Source organism: Rousettus aegyptiacus, unplaced genomic scaffold, assembly GCF_014176215.1.
Source record: "Rousettus aegyptiacus isolate mRouAeg1 unplaced genomic scaffold, mRouAeg1.p scaffold_m13_p_7, whole genome shotgun sequence".
Taxonomy (NCBI): Eukaryota; Metazoa; Chordata; class Mammalia; order Chiroptera; family Pteropodidae; genus Rousettus; species Rousettus aegyptiacus.
The window spans coordinates 102,383,308-102,398,260 of NW_023416310.1; the positions used below are offsets into that span (position 1 = coordinate 102,383,308).

General features: G+C 45.9%; 1 protein-coding gene across 1 annotated transcript in view; it reads left to right on the forward strand.

Annotated features, from left to right (window-relative positions):
* FSTL4 (follistatin like 4) overlaps positions 1 to 14,953 on the forward strand; it is a 350,131-nt gene that overhangs the window by 298,542 nt on the left and 36,636 nt on the right. Inside the window, exon 8 of the mRNA XM_036224242.1 lies at positions 2,245 to 2,365. Coding sequence (XP_036080135.1) covers positions 2,245 to 2,365 — 121 coding nt within the window. The remainder of the gene's footprint in view (positions 1 to 2,244; positions 2,366 to 14,953) is intronic.

Here is a 14,953-nt window from a genome sequence, read left to right on the forward strand (position 1 = left end):
GGGCCCTCCTGTGCGGAAGGGCGGTGAATGTGAAGGCTCAGGAAGGCAGTGTGGAGGGGAAACGGCAGGGCCCCCAGGACTAGCCTCCCTGTGAGCAACTCGAGTTGCTGCCCTTTGGAGTGAAGTGTTGAGGGGCTCCTGAGGCACTTCGGGGCTTCCTCTAGCTTCCCAGCCCTCTTTCAAGATGCCATCTTGCCACTGAGATTCTAGCAAAATATGTTTTCGTCCAGACTTCGGTTGCGACACAGGAAACAGTTTAGACTAGAAATAAGTCAGCCCCAGAATTGACTAACCATTAACTCACCATAAGCAACTCAGGTATAAACCCTTTATGACTCCGTTATGACATGGAACAAATCAGCTATCTGATGTTTTATTTTTATTATTGAAGCTTTGCCAGAGTGATAAGAATGGGCCTTTTTCAAGCAGAACAGTGTTTCAGAGAAAACCCCCAGGATTCCATCAGCCTTCTCTAATATTTCACTCCACTGGAAGCACTGTTGGGCACTTTTCCCCCACACTGAAAGCAGGCCGCACACGTCCACTCTCCACCCTCCGCCTTGGCCCAGACCCAGGCCTCTCCCTGGGCCTGAGCACTTCGCTGGGGCCCTCAGCCAGAGAACACCTTTAAAGCGCTAATAAGGGCTGTGACCTGGCCCCCTGGAGTGTGAGCGAGGCAGAGGGTCAGCATTTCAGGGAGCAGGACAAAGACCCAGAGCTTCCCTGTAGCCGTACTTGTGCCCCACTGACTGGTGGCCTTCCCTCCCTCCTGCCACCAGATTGCTTCTGTGGAAAAGGGCCGGGGCTATGGCAAGAGGGATGGTTTGGTGTTGACTCAGGGGCTCAAGAGGAGTTTGGCATCTGCTATTAATAATCACAAGAGGAGTAGCACCCGCCACGTGTGTCACACTGCCCACATTGGAAAACGCGCTCACGGACGCTCTGTTGCCAGGTCTCCCCACGAGGCAGGCAAGGCGCATGGATTGTCCATAACTTACAGGTGCAGGAGCCAGTGCCCAAGGAATGAGGGGACATTCAGTCAGTGACAGAGTTCAAGCTAAAACCTGAGTCTTCTGAGTCCCCATCACCTCGCACTCAACATTACACAGCCGTTTCTCACTAGTGAGCTAGGCCCTCCCCTGTCTCCCCAGATCCGAGCAGCACACCTCAAAAGAGTTTGGTAGCTAAAGCCAAACCTGATGGGGGGGGGGGGGCCGGTTCTCCTGAAACACTGGGTAATTCCATCACCCAGCATGTCTGCAGTGGGCCTGGACAGAGCCGGCATTGTGTGTGGTTCTGCTAGAGGGACCACAGCTGACAGCCCTGAGGGAGGGGCAATGCTTCGTGCCCAAGTGCTCGCCAGGGGCCTCTGACCAGCAAACCATGTCCCCCCATCCCTTCCCTATGCGCTGGCCCCATAGGCGCTTGCATTGTAGGCTGCAGAGATTGCAGGGACAAGGCTTAATGAGCCATTTCCCAGGGAACCCTGACGCGCACACACATCAGCCCCTCCTTTTATGCCCTGCCTTTAGTTTTTGTTTACTCCATTTTCCTCGGAGTTTTACTTCCCTTCTCATGGGTAATCCAGATCTCTGCAAGCTGCCTGAATTCATTTTGGTATCAAGGTGGAATCTAAACCCTTAGTAAGCAAACTACAGCCCACAGGCCAAATCCGGCCCACCGCCTACTGTTTTAAATAAAATTTCATTGGAATATAGTGACACTGGTTAATTTATGTATCGTTATGGCTAGTTTCATGCTGCAAGGCAGATCTGAGAAGTTGACAGAATCCCTGTGGCCCAGGAAGCCAAAAAAAAAAATTACTATCTGGCCCTTTAAGAAAAAATTTGCCGTTGCTAAACAGGGCGCTCACCATGCTCAGAGCTTTAGAGCAGGTGGGCAGGAACCCAGCAAACCAGCCAATAAATAGAAGGACAGGTGAGCCCAGTCCGTAGAAATTGAGAGGGGGCGTGTTGGGGAAGGTGTTCAGCGCGGCCTCCCCAAGAAGGTGAACGAGGCCCAAGTGGGTGTGCAGGGTCAGGGCAGGCGACATGGAAGAGAGAGGACTCTGCTCCCAGGGCCTGCACAACCCTGCAGGCAGCTCTGGCCGAGCAAGGGGCCAGGCAGGAAGGAAATGTCTCAGAGCTGCAGTATTTCTGTTTTCCTGGAAAACCAGGAGACCTGCCTGTTCTTCCCAAGCTACTCAGTAGAGGCCAACCTTGTTGTCTGCCTTGTCCCGTGCAGGACTTCGGAGAGGACGACTCCCTGTATATCACCAAGGTGACCACCGTCCACATGGGCAATTACACCTGCCACGCCTCCGGCTACGAGAAGCTGTTCCAGACCCACGTCCTGCAGGTGAATGGTTAGTAAATGGCTCCGTGCACGTCGTCCCCTCAAAGTGTTCCCAAAATGCTGCTCAGAACAACCCTCCCCCTCTCCTGTAGTCTGTCTCATGAAAGAAGTATCTAACCTCAAACTACCCTATCCTTTTCATAAGTAAAGGGGAACAGTGGGGAAAGGGTGACGTCTGCCAATTAAGTTCCATGTTTGCCTTCACCCCAGTGCCCCCTCTGATGAATCCTGGTACAAGGGGGTGAGTCACCTAGGCAAGTCACACTCGGCAGCTGATGCTGAAGCAGTGTGCCCTATAGGTGACGTGGCAGTATTGGCGAGCTGCTATGATCTTGGCTCCAATGAGAAGCGGTACTAAAACCCACCATTCAGTGCCCAGGTAGTATGGACACGTGTCGCTTGTGTGATTGATTGGGAGGCACTGTTTCCTCCAACAGAGGCTGGTTCCCGTCTTCCTCCCCAAGAGGCTCAGTGAGCCTCTGCTGGGGCCAAGCCAAGCCTGAACAGGCTTGGGAGGCTCTCTGTGCTTCCCACAGGCCCTTGTGTTGCCAGGATTCCCAGGAACTGGGAAAAAATAACCCCTCCTAGTGACAGCATCGCCAGTTACAGCAGGCTGTGTTCTCAGCACTCACTCTAGCCAGCCCTGTGCTTACACATCGCACGGACTCTCCCAGTTGGCATGTTTTAACCCACCTTATGAAGAAGTCTCTGGGTAAGGTCACTTGCCTGGGGGTTGCAGCACTGGCAGGTGTTGCTCTAGAACCATGACCCAGTGCCCCAATCTGGCCACTCCAGCCATCAGAACAAGCAAGCCATTGTCTCCCCACAGTGCATGGCAGATCAGCACCCCCGGGAAATCAGACTCGGCCAGCCAGGCCCAGCTGGGCCTCATTTTGATCATCTACCAGGCTGAGCAGGTGTTTACACGTCAGGGAAGCTCCTGTCAGTCCCAGAGCCTTTGAGCCAGCTGGTGTTCAGGGCTTCTGCTCTGAGTAAAGTGAGCTAGGTATTGAGAATGAGGTTCATTTTCGCTTACCTCTAGCATCCAGGGTGACAAGCCATTTAAGGACACCTGGGTGAGCTTGGCTTGCCTGTGCATTCACCCTGGGGGATGTTTTAGGGATTTTTATACTTATACATACTAAGCCGTATTTTATTATTTCCTTTGAGCTGGGATATACTTAATCCTTTGGAGTTTCATGGCTGTGCTTGTTGGCTTGAAGCCAGGCCTATGATGAGGTCTCTGGATTTCACCAGCAATAACCCAGGGGTTCTTAGTTACAACTCCCCCTGGGTGAGCCACTCAGGCTGGGATTCAGAGGCCAATGTAGTGTGCGGCCAGCAGGCAGTGTCCAGGGGCCACTCCAAGGGCGAGACATGTGCTCTGCAATGTGAAGAGGACTTTACCATCTAAAACAAGGGCTAGCTGGCATCAGACAGTATTTGAGAATGTTTGGTTGAACTCCACGTGGTTTGCGCCGGAGGCCTCAGGCCCTCAAACAAAGCCAGAAAAGGAAAATAACTAATGCTCCCAGGCACGCCGTTCAACCCTTCATATCTTGCTCACCCTTCATATGACTGGCCCCTCTATTCCCTCCAAAGCAAGTCTGTGAGGAGGGGAAGGGAGCCACCTTCCGAGAAACGCACAGGTGAGAGCCTGTACAGGTGAGCCTGGACTTCTGGAGGAGACTCTGGTCTTAAATGCCTTAGTACATTAAGTGGCAAGTCCATGGTGCTCAGAGGGCCTTCTGCCCCGACTTCTGCCAGAACTCTGGGGCTGAGCTCATGATGTGGATGAGCCAATTCCTCCCAGTGCCAAATCCAGGCCCATGATCACCCTGAGGTGCTGCTGGGCTCAGAGTAGAAAATAGGCCCCACCCGCCAGGTGGGAAGCAGACCACACAGCTGGCCTTGCAGAGTTCTGTTCCAGCTTTCCCTCCCACCTCCGCTCTTTCTCCCTCCTCCTCCCCTCACTGGCCCAGCAATGGCTCAATCTACACTGAAGAGCTGCTCTTGGCCCTGGGGAGTCTAAACAGAGCAAAACCTTCCCACTGAGTTCCAAACAGAGGCCATTTGAGATCCATTTCCTAATTGCTTAGAGATTTCAGACTTCTCTTCCAGCTAAAGTACTATCAATAGAGTTAGAGGAAACACACTGGGACCTCTTTATTTTCTACCTCATTAAATCAGCTCACTGTGCTTGGCTCCATGACAGCTGAACTAAACCATTCGGGTGACCCTAGCTCCAGAAGTCCCCGAAGTCCCCGGGCTGGACTGACTCCCAGGCACTTGGGGCTGGCGTTTGGATCCATTAAGCAGCCCCCTCATGGGAGCATTATGCTAATATAAGCCTGATGTCGCCTGCTGACCTGGGAACAAGATGGGAGGTGTTCAAAGTATTCCAGAAGTTCAGCTTGCTGCGTTGGACTGAGAGGGAAATGAGTCAAATCTGTGGGAAGATGGTGATGGAGGACACGGCAAATTTCCCTGAGTGGACATTTTTAATTCTCTCGCCTCCTCCCTACCTTAATAGGAAGATGTTGTTGAAACTAGAATGGTCTGAAAGACACAATTGCAACAGGAACGCTCACTGAATACGTGCTATGCGTCATCCATGTTTCAGATGAGGAGCCCGGGTCTCAGAGAGCAAGTGGTTTCCCCAGGACCCCCAGCCCTGTAATTAGTAACAGAGCTTAATGCCAAAGCCCAGGCTCTTGACCCCTGCCCTCCCCTCCTGCTGGGCCATAGTGTTGTTGCTATGGGAGAATCCAGATGTGGGATGCAAGGGCAGTCAGCAGGTCATGTCAAGCTGCTGTGGGCTGCACACTATGGGGCACAGGAACCCTGCCTTGTTTATCTCTTACCCGGGTTCAGCTCAGACCTGATCAGAAGCAGCTGGCCTATTGAGAATCTGAGGGAAAACCCACAGTAGTGATTATAAGGCTCAGTGCCTGCTCTTGGCAAGACTGGTGAACTGCGTGGCTTGGTGTTATCCAGCCCCAGGCAGAGCTCAAACAGGTCACGGCACAGACTCCCAGCGCTACTCCGGTTCCCAGGAGGCTGAGTTATTGCAGAAGGCTCACAGAGGCAATGGGCATGGGGAGCTTTGCAGGCTGCAACATGGTGCCAAAGGGTATAACTTCCTGGTAGGAAGACCTAGGAGGCTGAGGAGGCCCTGCTGGTGCTCACACTGCCTTCCTGAGGAGTCACATGAGGAAGGAGTGAGAAAACAGTAACAAATTCATCTGGGGAATTTGTTCCCTTCCATCCATTCCAAGCATGAGTCAAAAGCATGAAACATGGCTCTGAACAGCTTGAGTAGAATTCAGTGCACTTGCCCAGCATAGCCGTTGGAGGTCTCTTTGGTTTCCTCTTGGCATGGCAGATGGTCTGTGGCTTACCAAGCTGAGGCAGTGCCCTAGATATGTAGATAGGGGCAATATTCTGGTCCTCCAGCTAGCTTCTCCTCAGAGGAAAAACAAGAAAGAGAGAATGCTGGAGAGAGGAGAGGGGAGGGTCCAGAAGACTCTGAGTGAATGGCAGATGTGCTCAGGCATTAATGTGTGGCCTGTGGTTCCAAGAGACAGAGACCACTCCTGGGGACAGGAGCTGGACTAGGGCTATTCCATCAGAGGCACAGGGCAGACCCAAGCTGGCAACACCTCTGTCAAAGGGTCAAGAATGAACTCTGAGCCAGACAGACCTGGGTTCAAGTCCTGATGCCGGCACCTTCTTAAGGCAAGTAAACTCACCTGTAAAGTGGGAATAACAATAGCACCTCCTTCCTTATAGGCCTGATGGAATGAGATATATGGAAAATGCTTGGGAAATGCCTGGCACAGATATAGTTCAAAGTCCAAGGTGGGACAGATAGGGGGGAGATTTTGGTTTGTCTCAAGCAACATTTAACTGTGGTTGCTGGACCCAGTCGTCTGAGCTGGTGACCTCTCAGAGAGCCTCCAGATAGGAAAATTAAGACCCAGAGAAATTTGCCAAACCAGGAATAAAATGTAGACATTTTCTCCCTGGAGCTGCCCCAGTCCCTTGTGGCAGGAGCGGGACCCTGTCTACTGGCTGGACCACCATCTCCTGAAGCTTCTCCATCCATGACTCTGCCTAGACTCTGCCTTGGTGGCTAAAGGAAACCCTTGCAGGCAACTACCACCTCTCTCGAATTATTGGTCTAACGCCCCCACAGACCAGGTCTCCCTGAGATGAGGCCTGAATACTGACATGATTTATAACTTCATGCAACCCTCCCATATTGCTCTCTTAGGAAGGGACGATAACTTTGGCATAAATGATTAATCCATTAAATTAAAAACACCCTCGACCTCCGCATAGTTCAGACAAGTAGCGATTCATCCCCCAAAACAATAATCATCTCCTGGATCTGTTTATTACTCCAGCTGGTAATTTCGTGAATGTGCCTTTTACTTAGGACATATTTATGCTGCCTGGCATCTCAGAAGTGATGGATGCTTCCCAAAGAGAATGAGTCTTTGTGTTATGTATTCAAACATTTTCACTGGAAGGTTTTGAAGAAAAAAAAATGTTTACGCAGGATATATTAATTTCAAATGAATTTTAGTGTGAGGATTACACAAAAATAGAGGGGAAATCAGAGCTAAAGAAAAACAGCTGCATCTTTGCCTTGTTGCTGGCAGAAAGATGTGTCTCCACCTGTTTCCCTCACCCCCTTCCACCAGGGCAGGTAGACGCTTTCCCTGCCCGGGGTTCCCCTCAGGCTCTCCCTGTCCTGACAGGAAGCTGGGTCTAGACCCCTGGTTTCAGTAGGAGCTGCAGCTTCTATACCAAGTAAGCAGGTGCTCTCTGAGCCTGGGGCCTGTTCCATTTCACTGTAGGCTCAATGGTGCCGTATCACACACAGAGGGGACAGTTGGGTCCTGGAGGCAGTGGGTGAGCTCCCGCCCAACTGCTGGGGTGACTTGGTTTTTACTTTAACTTCCTTGTGCCGGTTTTCCCCTTAGCAAATGTTGAGGTCAGGGCAAGATGGGCTTCTCAGTGGAGCTTCTTGGTGCTTTGGGGTTTGCCCTAGGCCCCCTGGGCTCTCCGCGGGGCACCCTTCCATTGCTGCTGGCCTGGCCATGCTCCTTCAGTCTCCTCCACACCAACCCCTCGGGAAAAATAGGGGAGGCCTGAGCCACCAGGTAGCGAGAGGCAGCAGCAAAATCCCCGTCCTCATGGTAGAATAAGTCAAAGGGTGAACGGTACTAAGGAAGACCATTTAAAAACAGCAGGGGATACTGGAGAGTTAGGTAAAAGCTGAGAATCTTAGCCGAAATGGCAAGTGAAGGCCTTACTGACAAGGTGACATTAGTGTCAACTTTCTGGGAAGGCAAAGGTGCCTCCAAAGAATGTGTGAGCGATAAGTGGGGTAGAGTGGCCGCTTTCTGAGACAGGGAGGAGGGTGGAGGAGAAGGTTTGGGGCTCATGGGGACGTGAGACAGGTGAGGTGGTGTGCAGCCTATTAGGTATCCAAGACTGGAGCAAAAGGAGCAGTTTGGCCAGCCACGTGAATCCCAGATGCCTCGTAAGGTGGATGCTATTTAAAGTCAGTGAGCTAGGGTCAATCACTACGGAGTGAGGGTAGAAGATGTCCAGTGACCAACGCTGCAGCATTTAGAGCCTGAGAGATGAGAAAAATCAGCAAGGAGGACAGAGAAGGAAAACTAAGAGTGTGGTGCTTGGGGGCCAAAGAGGTGGTGTGGTCAGCTGTGCCACATGCTCAGATGGGTCAGGGAGGAGGAGAACAGAAAAATGGCCATTGCATCAGGGTCCACTGTACTGTGGGGGTCACTGACTTAGAAAAGAGCAGTTTCAGTGGCATGTGGTGCGAAGTCTGCCTGGAATTGGCTCAAGGGGGAGTCGGGAGAGAAGTTAGAGCCATTGAATATGGTCAACTTTTCAGGGTGTTTTCAAGAAGAGAAATGGAATAGTTGGGGAGAGAAGTTGGGATAAAAAGAGGTTGGCTGGTTTCTGTTTTTGTTTTTGTTTTCCAAGATATAAATTAACGGTATTTTTATGGACTGATAGAGAAGATCCGGTAGAAAGGAGGGAACTGATCTGGGAGTGAGAGAAGGGCCGGGGCCATGTCGCGGAGGGGGCCTGGGGGGGTGTTGGGGGGAGGGGGTGGAATCTACCAATAAGGCTGGCGCGATGTGAAATTCCAAATGGCATTTTTCTGGAAAAGGGAAAGAGAATGGTCTGCAGTAGCAATGAGGGACAAAGAACACAGGCCCCACCTCCCAGCCCCGTGGGGAGAGAGGAAGTGGGAGGGGCGGGGAGAGGAAAGGAGAGAAAGTGAGCCACTTCACAGGTGCAGGAGAAGCAGTGTGATCAGGTTCCCATCTGAGCGAGAAAGAACTTTCATAGAAGAGTTTGAGAATATATGACATTTTGCTGAGAGCAGAATGTGAGTTCCAGAAGGCACAGTGGAAGGTTTTAGGGATGAGGGAGGCAACAGAGGCCTAGGCTTCTTGGGACTGACATGACCCTGAATAAGGCGTGAGGGAAAGAGCCCCAGGATCCTCAGTGGAGACTTGGGGCAAGTCTGAGGAGAAGGGGCATGGGAGGTGGAGCATAGCCGGGTCTGAGCATGCCCCTTTTTAATCAGGTGGCTGGGGGAATGGGGCCAGAGAAGGAGTGGCCTTAGCCCTCAGAGTGACTTTGGCTCATGGATTTCTCAGGGCCAGCAGAGGGTGCCTCTCACTCTGACTGTATATGAGCAGTCTTTTCATTCCTGCCCATGAAGGCCTCTGTGTCTTGCATTTGATAAATGGTCATATTTTTTCAGTTTTTATCTTTCAGTTGACATTCAGTATTATTTTGTTAGTTTCAGGTGTACAGCATAGTGATTAGACACTTGTATAATTTACAAAGTGATCCCCCGATTAGCCTAGTACCCACTTGGCACTATACATAGTTATTACACTATTATTGATGTATTCCCTATGCTGTACTCTACATCCCTGTGACTACTTGGTGACTGTCAATTCGTACTTCTTAATCCCTTCCCCTTTTTCACCCAGTCCCCCAACACCCCTCCCATCTGGCAACCATCAACTTCTCTGTATCTATAAGTTTCTGTTTGTTTATTTTGTCCTTTATATTCTACAAATAAGTGAAATCATATGATATTTGTCTTTCTCAGTGATTTATTTCACTTAGCATAATACCCTCTAGGCCCGTCTATGTCATTGCAAATGGTAAGATTTCTCTTTTATGGCTGAGCAATATTCCATTGTTTATATGTACCACCTCTTCTTTATCCCAGTCTATTGATGGGGACTTAGGTTGCTTCCATATCTTGGCTATTATAAATACTGCTGCAATGAACATAGGGGTCCATATGTCTTTTTGAATTAATGTTTTGGATGTCTTCAAATAAATATCCAGAAGTAGAATTGCTGGATCATATGGTAGTTCATTTTTAATTTTTGAGGAACCTCCAAACTGCTTTCCGTAATGGCTGCACCAATTTGCAACCCCACCAACGGTGCACGAGGGTTCCCTTTTTTCCACATCTTCGCCAACACTTGGTTGTTGATTTATTGATAATAGCGATTCTGACAAGTGTGGTTTTAATTTGCATTTCTCTGATGATTAGTAATGTTGAGCATCTTTTTATATGTCTATTGGCCATCTGTATGTCCTCTTTGGAGAATTGTTCATTCAGATTCTCTCCCCCTTTTTAATTGTGTGTGTGTGCACACACGCACGCGCTGAGTTTTATTCTTTATGAATTTTGGATATTAACCTCTTATGTGTATCATTAGTGAATATCTCTTCCTATTCAGTAGGTTGTCTTTTCATTTTATTGATGGTTTCTTTTGCTATGCAAAAACTTTTTAGTTTGATGTAGTCCCATTTGTTCATTTTTTCTTTTGTTTCCTCTGTCTGAGAAGACATATCAAAAAAAGATATTATTAAGAGCAACATTAGAGAGTTTGTTGCCTATGTTTTCTTCTAGGAATTTTATAGTTTGGGGTCTTACATTTAAGTGTTTATCCATTTTGAATTTATTCTTATATATGGCTTAAGAAAGTGGTCCAGTTTCATTTTTTTGGCACGTATCTCTCCAGTTTTGCCAACATCATTTATTGAATAGACAGTCGTTACCCCATTATGTATTCTTGCTTCCTTCATCATAGATTAAATGACCATATAATATGCATGGCTTTATTTCTGGACTCTCTATTTTGTTCCATTGACCTACGTGTCTGTTTTTATGCCAGTACCCTGCTGTTTTGATTACTTTACCCTTGTACTGTAGTTTGCTATCAGGCAGCGTGATACCTCCAAATTTGTTCTTTTTTCTCAAGATTACTATGGCTATTTGGGGTCATTTGTGGTTCCATATAAATTTTAAGATTATTTGTTCTAGGTCTTTGAAAAATGCCATTTGTGTTTTTGTGGGATTGCATTAAATCTATGGATTGCTTTGAATAGTATGGACATTTTAATGAAGTTAATTCTCCCTATCCATGAGCACAGTATATGCTTCCATTTATTTGTATCTTCAATTTCTTTCTCTAATGACTTACAATTTTCTGGTACAGGTCTTTTATCTCCTTGGTTAAATTTATTTCTAGGTATCTTATTGTTTTTAATGCAATTGTAAATGGGATTGTTTTCTTAATTTCTCTTTCTGATAGTTCATTACTGGTATATAGAAATGCAATTATTTCTGAATATTAATTTTGTATCCTGGCACTTTACTGAATTCATTTATCAGTTCTAACAGTTTCTTGGTGGATTTTTGGGGGTTCTCTATATGTAGTATTATGTCATCTGCAAAAAAATGGTACTTTTACTTCTTCCTTTCCAGTTTCAATGCCTTTTACTTGTCAGATTGCTGTGGCTAGGACTTCCAATACTATGTCAAATAGAAGTAGTGAAAGTAGACATCCTTGTCTTTTTCCTGATCTTAAGGAAAACACTTTTAGTTTTTCCTTATTACGTATGATGTTAGCTGTTGATTTGTCATATATGGCTTTTATTACATTGAGGTGTATTCTTTCTATTCTCACCTTACTAAGAGTTTTTATCATAAATGGATGCTTGATTTTGTTAAATGCTTTTTCTACATGTATTGATATGAACATATGATTTTTATCTTTCAATTTGTTAATGTTGTATATCACATAATTGGTGACTACTGAACCAGCTTTGTGTCTCAGGTATAAATCCAACCTGATCATGGAGTATGACCTTTTTAATGTATTGCTGGATTTGGTTTGCTAATATTTTGTTTAGGATTTTTGCATCTATGTTCATCAGAAATATTATCTTATAATTTTTTTTTGTAATGTCTATGGTTTTGGAATCAAGGTAATGGTGGCCTGGTAAAATGAGCTTGGGAGCCTTCCCTCCTCTTGAATTTTTTGGAATAGCTTCAGAAGAATAGGTGTTAATTCTTTGAATGTTTGGTAAAATTCATCTGTGAAGCCATCCAGTCCAGGACTTTTGTTTGTTGGGAGAGTTTTTTGATTGCTGATTTGATTTCATTAGTAGTAACAGTCAGTTCAGATTTTCTATTTCTTTTTGACTCAGTCTTGGAAGATCGTGTGTTTCTAGGAATGTATCTGTTTCTTCCAGATTGTCCAATATGTTGGCATATAATTGATTATATTTCCTTATAATCCTTTGTACTTCTGTGGATTCAGTTATCACTTTCCTTTCATTTCTGATTTTATTTGAGTCCCCTCTTTTTTCTTGATGAGTCTGGTTAAAGGTTTATCAATTTCATTTATCTTTTCAAAGAACCAACTCATGGTTTCATTGATCTTTTGCATTATTTGTTTCGACTATTTTATTTATTTCCACTCTAATTTGTATTTTCTTCCTTCTGCTCCCTGTGGGCTTTGTTTGCTGTTCCTTTTCTAGTTCCTTTAGGTATAAAATTAGTCTGAGATTTTTTTTTGTTTCTTGAAGTAGGCCTCTATTGCTGTGAATTTCCCTCGTAGAACTGCTTTTGCCGTGTCCTAGAGATTTGAGGTCATTGTGTTTTCATTTTCATTGTCACAAGGTATCTTTTGATTTCCTCCTTGATCTCATTGTTAACCCATTAATTGTTTAGTAACATGTTTTCTAGCTACCATGTGTTTGTGCATTTTTCAGTTTTTTTCTTGTAATTGCTAGTTTCATACCATGTGGTTGGAGAAATGCTTGATATGATTTCAACCTTCTTACATTTACTGAGACTTGTTGTGTGGCCAATCATGTGGTCTGTCTTGGAAAATGTTTCATGTTCACGTGAGAAGAATGTATATTCTGCTGCTTTGAAGTAAAATGCTCTAAAAATATCAATTAAATCCATCTAGTCTGGTATGTCATTTAAGGCCACTATTTCCTTGTTGATTTTTCTGTCTGGAAGATCTGTTCCCTGGTACCAGTGGGATATTAAAGTCCCCTAATATGACTGTATTGCTCTTGATCTCTTCCTTTATGTAAGTCAAGATTTGCTATATATATATGTATGTATATATATATATATACACATGCGCTCCAATGTTGGGTGGATAAATGTTTACAAGGGTTATGTTCTCTTGTTGGATCAATCCCTTTATCATTATGTAATGTCCTTCTGTGTCTTCTATTACAGCCCTTGTTTTAAAGCCTATTTTGCCTGATATAAGTACTGCTAACCCAGCATTTTTAATTTCAATTTGCATAAAATATCTTCTTTTACTTTCAGTGTGTGTGTCTTTCAATCTAAAGTGGGTCTCTTATAGGCAGCACATGTATGGATCTTACGTTTTTATCCATTTAGCCAGCCTATGTCTTTTGATTAGAGCATTTAATCCATTTACATTTAAAGTGGTTATTGATAAGTACATAGTTATCGCCATTTTATTATTTATATTTATGTTCTTTTTTTTCTTCTCTTCTTAAAGAGTTCCCTTTACCATTTCTTGTAATACTGGCATGGTGGTGATGAATTCCCTTAGCTTTTTCCTGACTGGGAAGCTCTTTATCTCACCTCCAATTTTAATTGATAACCTTGCTGGGTAGAGTAGTCTTGGTTGTAGGTCCTTGCTTTTAATCATTTTGAATATTTTGTGCCAATCCCTCTGACTTGCAAAATTTGTGTTGAAAAATCTGATATTCTTATGGGAGTGCCCTTATAAGTAACTAGCTGCCTTTCTCTTGCCATTTTTAAGATTCTCTGTCTTTAACCTTTGCCATTTTAATGATAACATGTCTTGGTATGGGCCTCTTTGGGTTCATCCTATTTGGAACTCTCTGTACTTCCTGGACTTGTATTTCTATTTCCTTCACCAGGTTAGAGAAGTTCTCATTCATTGTTTCCTCAAATGTCTTCTTAATTCCTTGCTTCTGTCTCTGGTACCCCCAAATGTCATTACACTTTATGTTGTCCCTAGGTCCCTTAAATTATCTTCATTTTTTAAATTATTTTTTCTTTTTGCTATTTTAATTGGGTATTTTCTGCTACTTTGTCTTCCAAATCACTAGTTCAATCCTCTGTTTTATGTAATCTACTGTAGATTCATTCTAGTATATTCTTCATTATTGACTGGTTCTTTATAGTTTCTGTATCCTTTTTTATGTTTACTATCTCTTTGTTGAAGTTCTCATTGAAATCATTTATTTTTCCCCTAAGTTGATTGAGCATTCTTATAACCTGTGTTTTGAACTCTGTATCTGGGAGGTTGCTTGCCTCTATTTCATGTTGTTCTTTTTCTGTAGTTTTCTCCTCTTCTTTCATTTGGGACATCTTTTTGTTTTCTCATTTTGGCTGCCTCTCTGTTCATTTCTACATGTTAGGTAGATCTCCTACGTCTCCCAGTCTTAGCCAGGTGGCCTTGTGTAGTAGGTGCCCTATGTGGCCCAGTGGCACAGTCCCCGTGTTCACCTGTGCTTGGTGCTCCAGGAGAGTCCCTTGTGTGAATCGTGTGTTCCCTTCTGTTCTAGTTGAGACTTGTTTGCTGTTAGCACAGCAATGGATGAGATTGACTCTCAGGCTAATGGCTGTGAGGATTGGCCATGTCCACAGCAGATAAACTGTGGCTGTGATATGCCCCAGCAGGCTCTGTACATGTTGAGATCACCCTTTGGGTGTGATGCTTGTGGGGCTAATCAGGTGGTGCTCTGTTGTGGTCTGACACCAGCCTATGGGTGTGTTGGTTTGGGGGTGCCTCTTGGGAGGAGTTCCTGTGTAGGCTAAGGTCAGCTGCTGCCTATGGCTGGCCCAGGGCTACCCGAAAGGAGCTACGAAGCTATCTGCGGTTGTTACCTATAGTGGACCTGGGGGCACGTAGGAGAAGCCACACTGTGAACCAAGGCCAGCTGACACCAGTACCGAGCCTGGGGCAGCTCAGCAAAACACCCAGGATACCCAAAGGCCTGAGCCTGCCTGAGAGCTACCCATAAGGCTCAGCAGCTGAAAGAGCCTCTGGCAGTATGCAAGTTGGGGTCCCAGGGCATCACTAGGGTGGGGCAAGTGGCGTTTCCAAGGTTAGTTCAGATTCAGATTTGGTGCCAGTTCTGAGCCTGTGGCCACTCAAAAAAGTTTCAGATTACACGGAGGCCAGCTGCTACCTGCTCAGGTCCA